Genomic DNA, 19,452 nt, shown 5'->3' on the forward strand with positions numbered 1-19,452 from the left:
TCCTCTGAACAGTTGATGTTGAGATGTGTCTGTTGCTTGAACTCTGTAAAGCCTTTATTTGGACTGCAATTTCTGAGGCTGGTAACTCTAAAGAACTTATTCTCTGCAGCAGAGGTAACTCTGGGTCTTCCATTCCTTTGGCAGTCCTCATGAGAGCCAGTTTCATTTTAGTGCTTGATGGTTTTTGCGACTGCACTTGAAGAAACTCAAAGTTCTTGAAATGTTCCGTATTGACTGACCTTCATGTCTTAAAGTAATGATGGACTGTCATTTTCCTTTGCTTATTTGAGCTGTTCTTGCCATTATATGGACTTAGTCTTTTACCAAATAGGGCTATCTTCTGTATACCCCCCCCCCCCCCCCCTCCCCACTACCTTGTCACAACACAACTGATTGGCTCAAACACACTAAGAAGGAAATAAATTCCACAAATTAACTTTTAACAAGGCACACCTGTTAAGTGAAATGCATTCCAGGTGACTACCTCATGAAACTGGTTGAGAGAATGCCAAGAGTGTGCAAAGCTGTCATCAAGGCAAAGGGTAGCAATTTGAAGAATCTCAAATCTCAAATAACACTTTTTTGGTTACTACATGGTTCCATATGTGTTATTTCGTAGTTTTGATGTCTTCACTATTATTCTACAATGTAGAAAATAGTAAAAATAAAGAAAAACCTTTGAATGAGTAGGTGTTCTAAAACTTTTGACCGGTAGTGTATGCGGATAACACAACACTATACACGTCATCTACTACAGCGAGTGAAATCACTGCAACACTTAACAACGAGCTGCAGTTAGTTTCAGAATGGGTGGCAAGGAATAAGTTAGTCCTAAATATATAATAAAAAAAAACTAAAAGCATTGTATTTGGCAAAGATCATTCACTAAACCCTAAAACTCAACTAAATCTTGAAATAAATTATGTGAAAATTTAGCAAGTTTAGGTGTCTAAACTGCTTGGAGTAACTCTGGATTCTAAACTGTCATGATCAAAACATGTTGCTACAACAGTAGCTAAGATGGGGAGAAGTCTGTCCATAATAAAGTGTTACTCTGCCACTATCAACAGGGCAGGTCATTCAGGCTCTAGTTTTGTCGCACCTGGACTACTGTTCAGTCATGTGGTCAGGTGCCACAAAGAGAGAAAATTATAATTGGCTCAGAACAGGCCAGCACGGCTGGCCCATAAATGTATACAGAGAGCTAACATTAATAATATGCATGTACATCTCTCATTTTTTTAAATGTTATTTCACCTTTATTTAACCAGGTAGGCAAGTTGAGAACAAGTTCTCATTTACAATTGCGACCTGGCCAAGATAAAGCAAAGCAGTTCGACACATACAACGACACAGAGTTACACATGGAGTAAAACAAACATACAGTCAATAATACAGTATAAACAAGTCTATATACGATGTGAGCAAATGAGGTGAGATAAGGGAGGTAAAGGCAAAAAGGCCATGGTGGCAAAGTAAATACAATATAGCAAGTAAAACACTGGAATGGTAGATTTGCAATGGGATAATGTGCAAAGAAGAAATAAAAATAGGCTCATGGCTCAAAGTGGAGGAGATATTGATTTCATCACTACTTGTTTTTTGTAAGAAGTATTGTCATGCTGAATGCACTGAGCTGTCTGTTTAAACTACTAGCACACTGTTCAGACACTCATACCTGCCCCACAGGACATGCCACCAGAGGTCTCTTCACAGTTCCAAAGTCCAGAACAGACTATGGGAGGCGCCCAGTACTATGTAGAGCCATGGCTAAATGGAACTCTATTCTACATCATGTAACTAATGCAAGCAGTAGTGTCAGATGTAAAAAAAAAACAGATAAAAATACACCTTATGGAACAGCGGGGAATATGAAGAGACACACACAGACATAGATAGATGCTTACACATACACATGATAAGACACGCACTCTACCCACACGTACAAATTGATTTAGTATTGTAGATATGTGGTAGTGGAGTAGTGGCCTGAGGGATCACAGTTAATGTGCTGTGAAAAGTGTTATGACATTTAATGTCATGTAATATGTAAACTGTATCTAACTGCCTTAATGGACCCCAGTAAGAGTAGTTGCTGCCTTGGAAGCAGCTAATGAGGATCCTTAATAAATACAAATACACAGCCCCCACAAATACAAAACTATCTCAAAAGTGTCAAGCACACAGACCACTCATACAAAACGTGCTAAAACACAAACAAAAACCTCACACAAAATAAGCTGACTGAGTGGTGGAGATTGCTAGTGTGTGCCACAGTGGTGTAGAGCTGTGGTTCTCAACTGGTTTCACCTTGGGACCCAGATTGAACCAGGATGTCTCAGTCGCGACCCAATATTCGCATCGCGAAAACTAATGGCCAAGATTCAATCAGAAAAACTATTTTTAATGCTATATTGATAGTAAATGTAGCAATTATATGAAAAGGTAATAACATTCTCTATTTCATTGTAAATAATAACATTTTCCCCATATTCTTGATGAAAAATGTTAATAAACTCACTGGCTTGAGGCCACAAAATCAACCAAAATAGCGCTGCTAATAGCTCCATATTGAAAACACTGTGACTGAAGAAAAATTGTTCAGAGATTACGTTATTTAATTATGTCATCATTTCTACACGCTTTCTACCTGGTTTAAGTTGATTAAGTTCAGAAAGGAGTATTTCTGTACTCAGACCTCTTTGGGTCACGACTTGTGTAGAGTGCAGTGTACCATATAGGGCCATAGTGGTGCAGTCTGTCATTGTGCTCACCGTTGTCAGAGATGTCCAGGGTGGCGATGGAGGAGACCCTGGGGAACAGCTCCTGGATCACAGAAGCTCCTGCAGATTTCAGCTGGGAGAGAGAGAGAGAGAGAGAGAGAGAGAGAGAGAGAGAGAGAGAGAGAGAGAGAGAGAGAGAGAAAGAGAGAGAGAGAGAGAGAGACAGAGAGAGAGAAAGAGAGAGAGAGAGAGAGAGAGAGAGAGAGAGAGAGAGAGACAGAGACAGAGAGAGACAGAGAGAGACAGAGACAGAGACAGAGAGCGTCCGTGCAAGAGAGAGAGAGACAACATTTGTGGAAGGAGGACTTTCAAAGCACAATAAGACAAGACCTTGACAAAAGATAGTTTCTATGTACAGTGCCTTCAGAAAAGTATTCAGACCCCTCAACTTTTTCCACATTTTGTTATGTTACATCCTTATTCTAAAAATGTATAAATAGTTTTTTCCCCTCATCAATCTTGAGGTTTTGAGAAACTGAAATTGTCACGCCCTGACCTTAGAGAGCCTTTTTATGTCTCTATTTTGGTTTGGTCAGGGTGTGATTTGGGTTGGCATTCTATGTTCTTTATTTCTAGGTTTTATGTTTCTATGTTTTGGCCGGGTATGGTTCTCAATCAGGGACAGCTGTCTATCGTTGTCTCTGATTGGGAATCATACTTAGGCAGCCTGTTTGGCCACCTTAGGTTGTGGGATGTTGTTTTTTGTTAGCTCTGTGTAGCCTTCAGAACGTGACGGTCGTTGTTCTTCGGTTGTTTTGTTTGTTGTTGGGATTAAATAAAGAATCATGAACATGTACCACGCTGCACCTTGGTCCACTTCTTCCGACGGCGTTACAGAAATATCACATTTACATAGGAATTCAGACACTTTACTCAGTACTTTGTTGAAGCAACTTTGGCTGCGATTACAGCATCAAGTCCTCTTGAGTATGACGCTACAAGCTTGACACACCTGTATATGGGGAGTTTTTCACATTCTTATCTCCAGATCCTCTAAAGCTCTTTCAGGTTGAATGGGGAGAGTTGCTGCACAGCTATTTTCAGGTCTCTCCAGAGATGTTCAATCAGGTTCAAGTCCGGGCTCTGGCTGGGCCACTCAAGGACATTCAGAGACTTGACCTGAAGCCACTCCTGCGTTGTCTTGGCTGTGTGCTTAGGGTCGTTGTCCTGTTGGGAGGTGAACCTTCGTCCCAGTCTGAGGTCCTGAGCGCTCTGGAGCTGGTTTTCATTAAGGATCTCTCTGTACTTTGCTCCATTCATCTTTGCCTCCATCCTGACTAGTCTCCCAGTCCCTGCCACTGACTTCGCCACAGCATGACACTGCCACCACCATGCTTCACTCTAGGGATGGTGCCAGGTTTACTCCAGATGTGATGCTTGGTATTCAGGCCAAAAAGTTCAATCTTGGTTTCATCAGACCGTAGAATCTTGTTTCTCATGGTCTGAGAGTCCTTTAGGTGTCTTTTGACAAACTCGAAGCAGACAGTCATGTGCCTTTTACTAAGGAGCGGCTTCCATCTGGCCACTCTACCATAAAGGCCTGATTGGTGGAGTGCTGCAGAGATGGTTGTCCTTCTGGAAGGTTCTCCCATCATCCCAGAGGATCTCTGGAGCTCTGTCAAAGTGATCATCGTGTTCTTGGCCACCTCCATGACCAAGGCCCTTCTCCCCTGATTGCTCAGTTTGGCTGGGCGGCCAGCTCTAAGAAGAGTCTTGGTGGTTCCAAACTTTTCCATTTAAGAATGATGGAGGCCACTGTGTTCTTGGGGACTTTCAATGCTGCAGAATTTTTGTTGGTATCCTTCCTCAGATCTGTGCCTCAACACAATCCTGTCTCGGAGCTCTAAGTACAATTCCTTTGACCTCATGGCTTGGTTTTTGCGCTGACATGCACTGTCAACTGTGGGACCTTAAAGTGCATTCGGAAAGTATTCAGACCCCTTGACTTTTTCCACATTTTGTTACATTACAGCCTTATTCTAAAATGGATGAAATAGTATTTGGAAGTTTATTACAAATTAAAAGTGAAATATTACATTTACCACAGGTGGACTCCAATCAAGTTGTAGAAACATCTCAAATATGATCAATGGAAACAAGATGCACCTGAGCTCAATTTCGAGTCTAATAGCAAATGGTCTGAATACTGAAAATAAGGTATTTCAGTTTTTTCTAAATTTCTAGAAAGCTGTTCTTGCTTTGCCATTATGGGGTATTGTGTGTAGATAAATAGCTGCGCAGCAACACTTCTCATCCAACCTGACAGAGCTTGAGAGGATCTGCTGAGAAGCATCGAAGAAACTCCCCAAATACAGGTGTGCCAAGCTTGTTGCATCATACCCAAGACTCAATGCTGTAATAGCTGCCAAAGGTGCTTCAACAAAGTACTGAGGAAAGGGTCTGAATACTTATGTAAATGTGATATTTTTTTTATTTTTATTTTTTATAAATGAGCAAATATGTATTAAAACCTGTTTCTGCTTTGTCATTATGGGGAATTGTGTGTAGGAAAAAAAGGGAAGGGGTCTGAATACTTTCCGAATGCACTGTATATAGACAGGCGTGTGCCTTTCCAAATAATTTCCAATCAATTGAATTTAGCACAGGTGGACTCCAAACAAGTTGTAGAAACATCTCAAGGATGATCAATGGAAACAGGATGCACCTGGCCTCAATTTCAAGTCTCATAGCAAAGGGTCTGAATACTTATTTAAATAGGGTATTTCTGTTTTTTATTTTTTATAAATGTGCCCCAAAAAATGTAACCTGTCTGTCATTATGGGGTGTTAAAATGTTTACTTTATCAATTTCAGAATGAGGCTATAACGTAACAAAATGGGGAAAGAGTCAAGGGGTCTGAATACTTTCCGCATGCACTCTATATCTACTGTACACTAAGTCCTTACTTGAAACATAAGAAAAGAATGCCAGAGAGACAGAGATGGGAAATTATAAAGGCCAGCGGGAATTGAATGTTCTGTGTGCAGTGACAGACAAACAGACAGAAAGACAGACTTGTACCTCACAGCCACTGATGTCCAGGTGAAGGTCATTAATGTGAGGGTTTGTGGTCAGACCTATGAAAAGAGACCTAAAGAAAGACAGAATGGGAAGAAAATACAAACAATATGTGATAGGTGGAAAGGATATTGACTTGTTTTACAACACCAAAGACCATTTTCCTCCTCCTCTGTCTGCAAGTTCACACCCTTTAACTCAGTCTCAAGTGCCATAGTGACCAGTGTGTTGTGCAGCTAAACTTGCCACTGTCATTCTAGTGAGCTGTAGGTGTGTGAGAGAGAGCAGGGGAGAATTGGAGAATAGGGGAACTGACCTCAGGGCATCAGGGGGCAGCTTCATAGAGGCCAGGCTGACATGGGTGAGACTGAAGGCCGAGCTGAAGAACTGACGGAACAACGGCAGGGTCTCCTTCACTTTCCTGGGAGAAGAGAGAGGTCAGAGGGAGGTGAACGAGAGAGGAGAGGGAGAGCAAAAGGAGGTATAGATGAGTGGTATAAAGTGGCGAGAGGATTGAGTTTAAATGAGAAAGAGAGAGAAAATGAAGCTGGCCAAAGAGGAGGGAGCAAGTTGGGTCAGAAGATAAACAGCTCTGCTTAAATATTCATGAGTCTTATCTATGCAGACGGCTCTGCAAGTTCTCGTTTAAATCGACCCTGACACACCCACAGAGAGGAAACACAATGTTCCAGTGGTTCCCACAAAGCTCATTTCTGATTTCTCATTTGAGGGAGCAACAGAGATAAAGGCAGATAGAGAGAGTGAAAAGAAAGAGAGAGAGAGCAAAAGATGAAGCCTGAGGATTCTTGCCTGAGGATTCTTGCTAAAATTAGTGTTCTATCTTCACTCAGAGCCTCAAAGCGTTTTTCTGCCACATCACACCAAATAAATAGTTCATCTCAAATATGTGACTAACCTGTGTGAGAAGGAATTTTTGGAGAGATTCAAGTAGGAGAGATCAGCACAACACCCCCTCAGCAGAGCCCCAAATAGCTACGCGAGAGACGAGAGACAGTTGTGTTGTGCAATTTTAGTGGGAAAGAGAAAAAGATAGGGTTTGAGGATTATAGAGGATGAAAAACAGAGACAGAGGTTGCAAAGGGTGTAGAGAAACTCATTAAATCCTACATTATATAAGTGTGCAAATGAAAATCTAACTCACAGAGCCACTAGATACTCACAGAGTCAACAGCACAGTCAGTGTCAGACAGGTCCAAATGGACCAGACAATTAGGCTGGGAAAGGAAAAGGTACAGATTCTGTAGAAAGGGAGAGAAAAGATTATAATGTTTAACTGAGAAACTCACGCATAAGGCATAATCAGTGCGTTTACTTTACCTTTGGTTTGTATACAAAGTGTGAGTGTATGTACACTGAGTTTACGAAACATTAGGAACACCTTCCTAATATTGAGTTGCAACCCCTTTTGCCCTCAGAACAGCTTCAATTTGTCGGGGCATGGACTACAAGGTGTCAACAGTGTTCCAGAGGGATGCTGGCCCATGTTGACTACAATACTTCCCACAGTTGTGTCAAGATGGGGTCACAGTTGGCTAGATGGGGCCTCCCGAGTGGCGCTGTGGTCTAAGACACTGCATCGCAATGCCTGCTGTGCCACTAGAGATCCTGGTTTGAGTCCAGGCTCTGTCGCAGCCGGCCGCGACCAGGAGACCCATGGGGCGGTGCACAATTGACCCAGCGTCGTCTGGGTTAGGGGAGGGTTTGCCGGCAGGGATGTTCTTGTCCCATTGCGCTCTAGCAACTCCTGTGGCGGGCCGGGTGCAGTGCACACTGACACGGTCGCCAGGTGTACGGTGTTTCCTCCGACACATTGGTGCGGCTGACTTCCGGGTTAAGCGGCATTATGTCAAGAAGCAGTGCGGCTCGGCTGGGTTGTGTTTCGGAGGAGGCACGGCTCTCGACCTTCGCCTCTCCCAAGTCCATACGGAAGTTGCAGTGATGGGACAGGACTGTAACTACCAATTGGATACCACGAAATTGGGGAGAAAAAGGGGTATAAAAATGTTCTGATAAAAAAATTACATTTAAAAAAGACAAATAACAATAATTAAAAGTTGGCTACATGTCCATTCTTGATACACACGGGAAACTGTTGAGTGTGGAGAACCCAGCAGTGCTGCTGCGCCTGGTTGCACCTGGTTGCGCCTGGCACCTACTACCATACCCCGTTCAAAGGCACTTAAATATTTTGTCTAGCCCATTCACCCTTTGAATGGCACACATACACAATCCATGGATAAATTGTCTCAAAACGTTAAAATCCTTCTTTAACCTGTCTTCTCCCCTTTATCAACACTGATTAATATGGATTTAACAAGTGACATCAGGGATCATATCTTTCACCTGGATTCACCTGGTCAGTCTATGGTAAGAGCAGGTGTTCCCGATGGTTTGTACACTCAGTGTATGCGTTTATGTGTGTGTTTTCTGACCGAAGCATCCTCCCCAGACAGGACCCCAGGGTTCTTGCTCAGGTCCAGGTGCAGTAGAGAGTTGGAATACTCATCACTGGAGCACAGAGCCTGAGACAGAGACACCACACCTGAGACACACAGAGAGAGTGAGGGGGAAGCCATGAGAGATGCATTCAGCTAGCTAATGCAGGTTTACCAAAGAGGGGGGAAAAAACACTTCAGAACATTTTGAATGATGTGATTCTCACCTACATCTGTCAGCAGAATCAGACTGTGTAAACGTGTGCCGTATCATTCTTAATTCAATATTCAGTATTCAAACTCTCAATAAGTGTGGGAAGTAATAGAGAGCAGGTCGCCTAAAAGATGGTTACCATGGGGACACATCGTAAATCGCGAAGCTGCTGTATAGTAGAAACAAAACTTGACAACACACTGAGCTGTTCAGGGGGGACTTACAGGAGGTACAGAGGTTTATATCACCTAGCATGCATGGCTTAGTGGCCTGTTCAACCAGCTGTTGCAGCTTCATAAAACCCAAATGTAGTCAAAGGTGTTCATGAACTGATTCTCCAGCTCACTGTCCCAGTCTGCTAAGTTACTGCCCGGTATTAATGTCAGGGGACGCTGAGAGGATGTGTATGCTTCCGTAACATGGAGGAGGACAGGGAGGTGGGGCCTTCTCTCTGGGTGGGGCTGGTAGAGAGATTGAGAGATGGAAGGATGGAGAGACGAAGCAGTCCAAACCTTTGGAGTTAAGGGAGGTCTTGGAGAGGTTGAGGAGACGCAGTCCTTTGCTGAGACGACACACCTGCTGGATGAGGTTAGACACACCTACACCGACAGAAAGAGACAGAGGGAGGAGAGATGTCACTAAAACAGAAATAGGCAAATTTGTGAGTCTAACAGGAAAATAAGGCATCTGCTTGGTACCTTGGTTGTCCAATGTGTTGTGTGCCAAGTTCAGAGAGTGGATGACAGAAGCAGGATTCTCTGAGAGCGCAACTGACAGCTTCTGCGCAAAGTCACTGAAACATACACAGTATACAATACACACATTTGGACAAAGACACAATGACACAAACAAACACTCTTTCTCTCGTTCAAATACTCTTCTTATTCAGACAGAAAGAGTAAGAGAGTTTTGTGAAGAAAGGAAAACTCACGATTTGAGACCAGCATTCTCCAGAGTGAGCTCTTCCAGGCTGGAGGACTTACTGAGTGTGTGCAAAACCTGCTCACTGACCTCTGACCCCTGAAATGAAAAATATCTTGTGTCATTACATGCTTAGAACTTCGTTCAATTACCATTGAAACAGAAGGAGATCCAGACAGAACGATACTTACTATGCGTAGGTCCTTACAGTATAGTTTGGTGAACCAGGTGTTGTATGCCATTGAGGCCACAATCACTGCCAAGTCTCTGTCACAAACACACAACAGTAACTGTGTCGAAATGGGTACATTTTTATAATACCCTCGAAATGAATTTAGCAACTGGATTTGCTTAGGCTGCAGCAGCATTCATTTGATAACGTCTGCTCTCTTTCTTTCGCTCCCTCTCCCATTCTCTCACCTGCTCTCCAGGTGGCTGAAGTCCACTAGGTTAAACTCCCTGTTGTCTTGAGAGTGATAGATAGTGTCCACATCCTAGGAGCAAGATTACCCATGAGTCCACTTGCTATAGTATATTACCCCCTCATTTGAAAGTGCAGTTTTCTTATTTTTTTCACCTTCAGGAAGTATACACACACCTTTCAACATTTTGTTGTGTTAGAGCCTGAATTAAAACTGTGATTAAATTGGGATTGTTGTCACTGGCCTACACAAAATACCCCATAATGTCAAAGTGGAATTATGTTGTTATACATTTTTACTCATTAATCAAAAATGAAAAGCTGAAATGTCTTGAGTCAATAAGTAGGTAGCCTAATTGGTAGCCTAGTGTTTAGAGCGTTGGGCCAGTAACTGAAAGGTTACTGGATCTAATCCCTGAGCTGACAAGGTAAAAATCTGTCGTTCTGCCCCTGAGCAAGGCAGTTAACCCATTGTTTAGAGGCGAAAGAAACACACACCTATTTAGGCGAGGTGCTGGCTAGCGGAGTGGAACACTTTAAAAAAAGAAAGAAAGGAGAGCAGCACACTCTAGGAGCTCAGATGCAAAAATGTCATGTCCAACGTTTTGACAGACGTGTCTTCATCAGGGTATAATGACAAACACTGACGCGTTTATATAGTGTCAAAAGACACGCCGGTGTCTGTAAACATGGCTGGGTGTGGCCTGATATCATTGGTTAATTCTCATATATTAAAATAGCATACAAAAAACATAAATGGATAGCGTACGATCATAGATACAATTTGGCTACATAAGCCTACAAACATTTGCAATAGCAACATCACAATAATCACAAGAATGGCTTCAGATCAAAGTCCACGTTGAGACCGAAGGGATTAAGGGTCTTTAAATTAAAGATCCAGACAGCCTCTCGTTTCAACAATAAATTGTCGAGGTCACCCCTCTCTCCTAGGGAGGGTGACATGTTCGATGCCAATATAACGTAGAGACGAAATCGCCTGGTTTTCTTCCAAAAAGTGGGCCAAGTGGGTGTTTGAAGGATCTACATTTATAAGTGCCATTGCATTGAGCACAGCCATTACACTTGTAGTTTCCATCCAGTAGGGGCGGAAATACACGTTGTGCAGGGATATCTTGGGGTGGTAAATCAGAGTTTACCAATTGATCTCTGAAGTTTCTGCCCCGCGAGAATACGAAGGGAAGGGAAGGTCCAAAAACACATTACCGATACTATCATCGGATCTTATAATGTGCCAAAAAATATATATTTTTTGCATCTGAGCTCCTAGAGTGTGCGGATCTCCTTTATTTTTAAAAGTTAACCCACTGTTCCCTGGGCACCGAAGACGTGGATGTTGATTATGGCAGCCGCCCGCACCCTCTGATTCAGAGGGGTTGGGTTAAATGTGGAAGACACATTTCAGTTGAATGCATTAAGTTGTACAACTGACTAGGTATCCTCTATTCAACCCCTTTGTTATGGAAAGACTAAATAAGTTCAGGAGTAAAAATGTGCAAATCACATAATAGTTTGCATTGACTCACTCTCTCACTCTGTGTGCAATAACAGTGTTTAACATGACTACCTCATCTCTGTACCCCAAACATACAATTATTTGAAAGGTCCCTCAATCTAGCAGTGAATTTTAAACACAGATTCAATCACAAAGATCAGCAAGGTTTTCCAATGCCTCGCAAGGAAGGGCACCTATTTGGAGATGGATAAAAAAACGCAGACATTGAATATCCATTTGAGCATGGTGAAGTTATTAATTACACTTTGGATGGTGTATCAATACACCCAGTCACTACAAAGACACAGGCGTCCTTCCTAACTCAGTTGCCGGAGAGGAAGGAAACTGCTCTGGGATTCAACCATGAAGCAAGTGGTGACTTTAAAACAGTTACAGAGTTGAATGGCTGTGATAGGAGAAAACTGAAAACATGCATCCTGTTTGCAATAAGGCACTAAAGTAAAACTGCAAAGAAATTGGCAAAGAAATTAACTTTATGTCCTAAATAAAAGAGTGTTATGTTTGGGGCAAATCCATCACAACCATCACTGAGTGCCACTTTTTCAAGCATGGTGGTGGCTGCACATGTTATGGATATGCTTGTCATCGGAAAGGACTAGATCGTTTTTTAGGATAAATAGAAACGGAATATAGCTAGGCACAAGCAAAATCCTAGAGGAAAACCTGGTTCAGTCTGCTTTCACTGGTAGACAAATGCACCTTTCAGCAGGACAATAACCTACAACACAAGGTCAAATATACACTGGAGTAGCTTACCAAGATGACATTGAATGTTCCTGAGTGGCCGAGTTACAGTTTTGACTTATATCAGCTTGAAAATCTAAGGCAAGACTTGAAAATGGTTATCTAGCAATGATCAACTACCAAACGTGGCAGAGCTTGAATCATTTTTTAAAGAATAATCCAGGTGTGCAAAGAGGTGAGAGACTTACCCAGAAAGACTCACAGTTGTAATCACTTCCAAAGGTGATTCTAACACGTATTGACTCAGAAGTGTGAATACTTACGTAAATTACCTATTTATGTATTTCATTTTCAATATTTTTCAAACATTTTTTTTCTCTCACTTTGTCATTATAGGGTATTGTGTGTAGATGGGTTGAAAAATATTGAATCCGTTTTGAATTCAGGCTGTAACACAACGAAATGCGGAATAAGTCAAGTGGTATGAATACTTTGTGAAAGCACTATAAAAGTCCAGTGCACTAACACACAACAGGCCTACTCCCATCGCTCTTACCCACTGCACTTCCTCCTTGCAGCTGATTCCATTGTAGTCACACAGGGCAGCGTAGGTCTCGGAAAACCCTCCTGAGACAGACAGAGAGGAAGAAAAATAGATGATGGTGAGAGAGGAGGGTTTTAACCTTTTACTGCATTGGGCTAAATAGGGGTCACACAGAGTGTTTCTTGGGAGTCTTAAACAAATCTACTCTGAAACAAAACTATACACCTCACACACATTGTTATTGGCTTAACAAAAGAAGACACCTGTACCATGTCAGATATAGAGTTGAAATGTATCCCATTTTGAGTTTGCATCCCACTATTACACTTTATATACTATACATCAAAGAAACTGACTTGAAATATAACAAAACCAGTACCAATTTTCTACATTGCAGAATAATAGTGAAGACATCAAAACTATGAAATAACACGTATGGAATCATGTAGTAACCAAAAACGTGTTAAACAAATCAAAATATATTTGAGATTTGAGATTCTTCAAAGTAACCACCCTTTGCTTTGATGACAGCTTTGCACACTCTTGGCATTCTCTCAACCAGCTTCATGGGGTAAGCACCTGAAATGCATTTCAATTGGGTGTGCATTGTGAAAAGTCCATTTCTGGAATTTCTTTCCTTCTTAATGCGTTTGAGCCAATCAGTTTTGTTATGACAAGGTAGGGGACGTATACAGATAGTCCTATTTGGTAAGAGACCAAGTCCATATTATGGCAAGAACAGCTCAAATAAGCACAGAGAAATGACAGTCTGTCATTCATTTAAGACATGAAGGTCAGTCAATACGGAACATTTCAAGAACTTTTCAATACGGAACGTTTCAAGAATTTCAAAAAAGTTTCTTCAAGTGCAGTCGCAAAAACCACCAAGCGCTGTGATGAAACTGGTCTGATGAGTCCAAATTTGAGATTTTTGGTTCCAACCTCCATGCATTTGTGAGATGCAGAGTAGGTGAACGGATGATCTCCGCATGTGTGGTTCCCACCGTGAAGCATGGAGGAGGAGGTGTGATTGTGTGGGGCTTCTTTGCTGGTGACACTGTCTGTGATTTATTTAGAATTCATGGCACACTTACAGTGGTTCCTCAATTAAACGTTTTGAGATTAAGCCACGGAACTTAGAGGTAATTTGTGGTATAGTACGTTACCCTGCATCAGTGCTTCATTGCTCCAAACCACCGCAAGGGGGAGTTAGAGCACTGATTATGCTTTTGGGTCCCAATGTGTCTCTACCTGACAATGAATGGGCGATTTAAACAAAATGGAAACTGATAATTGTGCACGACTTCAAATTTGAATTTCAATTAACTGAATGATGAGGATGAAGTTTTACAGGAAGAACCACTGTCACCAGCATGGCTACCACAGCATTCTGCAGCGATACGCCATCCCATCTGGTTTGCGCTCAGTGGGACTATCATTTGTTTTTCAACAGGAAATTAACCCAACACACCTCCAGGCTATGTAAGGGCCAAGATGAGAGTGATGGAGTGCTGCATCAGATGACCTGGTCTCTACAATCCCCTGACCTCAACCCAATTGAGATGTTTTGGGATGAGTTGGACGGCACAGTGAAGGAAAAGCAGCCAACAAGTGCTCAGCATATGTGGGAACTCCTTCAAGACTGTTGGAAAAGCATTCCAGGTGAAGCTGGTTGAGGGAATGCCAAAAGTGTGCAAAGCTGTCATCAAGGCAAAGGTTGACTACTTTGAAGAATCTCAAATATAAAATATATTTTGATTTGTTTAAAAGTTTTTTGGTTACTATATGATTCCATATGTGTTATTTCATAGTTTTGATGTCTTCACTATTATTCTACAATGTAGAAAATAGCAAAAATAAAGAAAAACCCTGGAATGAGTAGGTGTATCCAAACTTTTGACTGGTACTGTAGAAACACTGGATATTCAGCGTAAAAAAAACAACAACAATATGTTTATTATTTATGGTATGATTAAAAATATGAACAACATTCCACCCATGAGGCCACTAGAGGGCGATTTGGTTATTTGACTGCTGGACAGGGGTACAGAGCAGGTGTTTGTTTCACTGAGAGAGAGAAAATAGAGATGACACGCAGTGCAATTACCCTACGTTTACAATGTCTGTGTAAAAAGCTAATAATTAACTTGAAAATATGTACTGCATGCAGTGCAGTGGGTTTCTCTATCCATTTGTCACTTAATGAGGACCTGCTTTCAGCCTCTCATTTCAATTTACTCAACAATTTCCTGTCTGTCAATCATCAACTAGAATCTGTCTCTTATGCAGTCTGTATATCTGTGTCCGTCTGTCTTCCTGCCTGTCTGTGCATTTCTTACCACAGGCCCTCTGGGTTTCAACAGACGTCTCTGAGCTGGGGGAGTACTTCCTGCTTCCCTCAGAAAGGTCACTGTCTGAATGACAGATGGAGGGACTGAGAGAGAGAGGGGACACGTTTCAGAAGGGACATAATAGCTAACATTATTTATAATTTGTCTGGGTTTCAAAGCTGTCAGGTACAGGAGTCTATGCTGCCTGAAAATGGACACTTACGAGAAAACAGAGTTGTTGAATATTCTGGACAGGGCAAAGTTAACGTGGCTGACCACATGACTGAGGTGGTCACGTGACTGAAGCCTCAGGGAATAAGTGGACTTGTCCAAGTCTATGACGACCTGCATAGGAAAACAACAACAACATTGTTTCAATTAATAGAGTGATAGACGGACCAGTGATATTCGGCATGATGCCAGATAACTAAGTTAATTGCAGTAAATATCCAAGCAGAGACCGAATTTCTGTAGCTCTGCTTACATGAATCAAGATCCTCATACAGTATCTCCATATTGTAGATTAGATTAACTGATTTGATTGATTGCTCAGATGTTGAGATGATGTTGCTAATAGGCCTACTCCATTATAAATCTGTTCAAATAACTAATCAGTTCAAATTAAAGAGGCCACATGGACGATGCACCAACATGGCCATTCAAAACCTGATCTGGCATATGTTACTCGCCTGAAACTCTGGGTGACTGTTCATGGCTCGGATCTCCAAGAAGTTAAATGTCACCTCAATCTGTAATAAAATTCACGTTTGTTAACATAATGCTGAGAGTTTGGTGTATGGTAAACGGTAGCTAATGACATAGTGATCATTATGGCTACCTTTGTTGGAACCTTGGCTGTCAGGAAATAGAGTCTCCATGTTGTGAGGACCTGAGTCAGACGGAGAAACATTAACAAATGACATCCATACTGAGCAAAAGTTCACTGCACATTCAAGACTCACTATGGGCATCCAACGCTCTCGTGGGTTGCCATGGTAATGGAGAGAGTGAAATGAGGAGTACTCTCTGTATTCACCTATTGATCTGGGCAGGAATCTTTTCTGCCACAGCATCATGCTTTGATGGGCTATGCTGTATACTGGGGATGATTGCATTCTCAGGATGTGTATTAAGATGGTTTATAGAAATGGTCACAACAATAATAGTTCCATAGGGAAGTGATTTAAAAGCACCCACATTCACCCGTCTGCCCACATACACACACACCCAGGTGTACTGTACACATTCTCACACACATACAATCGCCTTCAGCTACAAACACAATCTCTATATACCCTATACTCGTGCTCCTGTCTCCATCTTTTAGAGGAGAGCGAAGAACATTTTGTAAATATTGCTACAGCACAGTTTATACTTCTTTTTTTTTTACCGGATAAACAAACAGCAAATATGTTTCGGTTGCTCTCTCCCTCCCTCCCTCCCTCTCTCTGACTCTCGTCCTCTGCTCTTTTTTCTGCTCCTTCGCTCCTGATCATTTGCTCCTTCATCTTTGATGCCCCCTTTAAACATCTCCCTGAGGAGGGACGGAGGAACATTTCTCTCTTCTGCCTTTCTCTCTCTGGCTATCTTTCTCTGCCTCTCTCTCTCTCTCTCTCTCTCTCTCTCTCATTTGTTCTCTCTCTAGAAACACTAGCTAGTACAGTATGCCTTCTTAATAAAATGCAGTAATTTAATTGTGGCTATCCCTCAATTTTGCATTTCGGGAGAGAGGTGCTTGGTTCTACTCATCAGAGCCAAACACTTGCCGGCAGCCACAACACCCACACACAACAACAGCAAACCACAACGATGGTATCTAAAGTTACAGAGAGAGAGAGAGAGAGAGAGAGAGAGAGAGAGAGAGAGAGAGAGAGAGAGAGAGAAAAGAGAAAAGAGAAAAGAGAAAAGAGAGAGACTCCTGCATTCCACCACTTCAAAGACACTGTGTCTGAAGGAGTTAATTAAAACGTGGGGATTGTATCACATTAACGTGATGAGTTGGGCGGGTGGGTATACTGGGTAGGAGGTGGCAGTGGATACAGTGTGTGAGTACTGTACCATATGAGTATATAGAAGTAAATCATGCTGATGGTGCAGGAGAGAATGGGAGACAGTTCCCCCCAGGAGAGAAGTCCTTATCAAAGTCTTCCAGATCAAAGAGACACACTGCACGCATCATATATTATGTGTCAGTTTTATGTGTCTGTTTCTGGAGAAGAGATGATGCCTGTCTTTTCTTATTGGCTTGATAAGGGGGTAAGGCAACTGTTATACATGAATAAGGTACTTCCAGTACCAGGTTAAATAATTCACAAGCAAGGAAACCAAAGCCTAACTTAAAGTACATGACATGGCCTCAAGCAAACCTGATGGGAGAGGAAGACGAACAATGAAAAAATAACCTACCAGCCTGAACTTGAACCTACCTTAAAACATTAACCCTCGCTCAGGCTTTATCAGCAAGCCCTACTCTTAACCCAAACCCTTCCCCAAGCTTTACCTTGACCGTTTAAATCCTAACCCTGTCCTCAGCCTTAATCTAAGCACCATAGAGACTAGAATTCCAGATAGATACCCTACTCTAGTTCAGAGTAAAAAAGGAACCATTTAGCAGAGAGAGATTGGACAGTGAGGATTTAATGGATAACATTGTCCTGGCAGAGAGACATAGTCCCTGAATATCAATGGGTGCACATTGCAAAACTCTTCCAACTCGTCCTATAATGAATCATTAAGCAGTCATCGGGGGAACGACTCACTGCCAAGGCCTAGTCTGCCCAGCTGGGGGTGTGAGCTCATTGCCTCATCAGCTGGTAGTTTTCAGGAGCACAAAAACATGAAAACATTTCAATGCAGTTTTATGTGGAATTGTTAGTACAGTCTCAGTTATTTGGTTGTTCTATTTCTTATACTTTTGCCTATTTTCTGTACTTACATAGGTTGGGATCTATACACTTAAGAGCTCACTGGCCCAGATTTAGTCCTATAAGCTGGCAGGGCTGCAGCTCCTCTATTGAAGATTTCACATCTTTGCCCCATATTCTCTGATGAAAGCACCCCAGTATCAAAGGCAGAGGTCCGCCCGCGCCTGGCACTGCCTCCACCACCAGGGTCTCACAGAGACAGAGCCTCAAACAGATCCCTCCCCAAGCTGATGCTCTTACAGACCTCTGTGTCCTACATTGTCCCACCACAATGCCCAGACAGGCACAGCCGACATGGGAAAGCAGCATGTCAACTCAATATATTCATGGCATGTGGCCAGCCTGGCCATAGCTTGTGTTCAGTCTGCAACTGACCATAGTGATTCATTGCACTTCAATACTGCCTATGTTGCATCATGTCTCTCCTATACCAACCATCAGGTTTCCATCCGATGTCTTGTGGAGGAATCCTCCACTGCATCAGACTTGTCTTGACGTAGTGAGGGACGGAGTAATACTGTGTGTGGATGGCCTGGAGAACTCCTCTATATCAATAGATCAACAATGATCTGTGGGAATACCACCCACTCCGCAGCCAGCGCATCAATATAGCAAATGTTATTTTCACCAGACAAAGTTATTCAGATAAAACAGGACTCACCAGTATCCGGTCCTCTGACTTGCCATTTTTGGTGTCAAGCTTAATGCCGCGTATAAACTTGATGGATGACTTGTCAACAATCTTCCTGATACTCTCTGTAAATATAAAAACCATCCCCATGGTCAGATACACACTAATACACACAACACACAAAGCAAACATCTCACACACACAAATGACACACATCAACCAAGTATACAGTACATCAGAACTGTGAAAGAGATAAGCTTGAACTTTTGAGTGCACAGCCCTTTCGTCATACAACTGTAGACAGACCAACCGTGTCATTTAAAACTTACACCTGGCATTTCATAAACAGAGGGAGATTATCAGAGGATAAAACCATTGAGTCTCCAAAACCATTGGATCTTTCACTAAAACGTAAATAACAGTATTGTTTTCCATGGCAGGCGCACAGAAATTGCCCAATAAAACAAGGATATGTGAGCGAGGACAGAATGAAGCCGTAAAATAGAGAGCATTTTTTTTATATATATGGAAGCCAGAGCTGGAATACAGTACTTGAGGCTGGTGAGACTGGATCGAGACAAAAAACGGCCTGTTTTTTCTTCTCCTGTTTGTTGTTGTATTTGTTCCATTATTATCTGTTAATTGTCTTTTATTATGCATACTACAAGCACTTTTGGCTTTTCATTATTGCTCATCTAATAATCAAAAAAAAACTTCTTATTATTAATTGTGTGTTTCATAGGCGAAAACCTGCAATCGCATTCATTCTGTTATTAATAAAATTCAGAATACATTGCCAGACAATATTTTCTTCCCACACAAACAACCTTATGTGCACAATATGATTACTACCAGCCACCACATGGATCCTCTCTGCTCAAGTGAGTCTCAGTCACCGAGGCATTGATGTCACATAGAATCCCAGTCAGAGGTGTGACCCCCCCTGCCAGACACCTGCAGATAACCTGGCTTGGCCTGAGGACATCCCC

General features: G+C 42.1%; 1 protein-coding gene across 5 annotated transcripts in view; it reads right to left on the minus strand.

Annotated features, from left to right (window-relative positions):
• Nucleotides 1-19,452, minus strand: part of LOC110521686 (capping protein, Arp2/3 and myosin-I linker protein 3) — a 51,589-nt gene that overhangs the window by 30,422 nt on the left and 1,715 nt on the right. For 3 of the 5 annotated variants that reach the window (XR_002473179.3, XM_021599448.3, XM_021599447.3), the window contains exons 2-18: nucleotides 18,494-18,588; nucleotides 15,747-15,797; nucleotides 15,598-15,657; nucleotides 15,132-15,253; nucleotides 14,918-15,012; nucleotides 12,591-12,661; nucleotides 9,813-9,886; nucleotides 9,584-9,659; nucleotides 9,403-9,491; nucleotides 9,170-9,264; nucleotides 8,984-9,070; nucleotides 8,255-8,364; nucleotides 6,983-7,060; nucleotides 6,718-6,794; nucleotides 6,118-6,222; nucleotides 5,805-5,874; nucleotides 2,775-2,856 (exon numbers count right to left, since the gene is read on the minus strand). Coding sequence is in view for 4 of the 5 variants with exons in the window: in XM_021599448.3 (XP_021455123.1) it covers nucleotides 2,775-2,856; nucleotides 5,805-5,874; nucleotides 6,118-6,222; nucleotides 6,718-6,794; nucleotides 6,983-7,060; nucleotides 8,255-8,364; nucleotides 8,984-9,070; nucleotides 9,170-9,264; nucleotides 9,403-9,491; nucleotides 9,584-9,659; nucleotides 9,813-9,886; nucleotides 12,591-12,661; nucleotides 14,918-15,012; nucleotides 15,132-15,253; nucleotides 15,598-15,657; nucleotides 15,747-15,797; nucleotides 18,494-18,588 (1,437 nt within the window). In the remaining variant the exon portion in view is untranslated. The remainder of the gene's footprint in view (nucleotides 1-2,774; nucleotides 2,857-5,804; nucleotides 5,875-6,117; nucleotides 6,223-6,717; nucleotides 6,795-6,982; nucleotides 7,061-8,254; nucleotides 8,365-8,983; nucleotides 9,071-9,169; nucleotides 9,265-9,402; nucleotides 9,492-9,583; nucleotides 9,660-9,812; nucleotides 9,887-12,590; nucleotides 12,662-14,917; nucleotides 15,013-15,131; nucleotides 15,254-15,597; nucleotides 15,658-15,746; nucleotides 15,798-18,493; nucleotides 18,589-19,452) is intronic. The other 2 variants (XM_090231858.1, XM_090231857.1) reach the window with 1 other exon arrangement.

Source organism: Oncorhynchus mykiss, chromosome 4 (assembly GCF_057628025.1).
Source record: "Oncorhynchus mykiss isolate SJ-2025 chromosome 4, ASM5762802v1, whole genome shotgun sequence".
Taxonomy (NCBI): domain Eukaryota; kingdom Metazoa; phylum Chordata; class Actinopteri; order Salmoniformes; family Salmonidae; genus Oncorhynchus; species Oncorhynchus mykiss.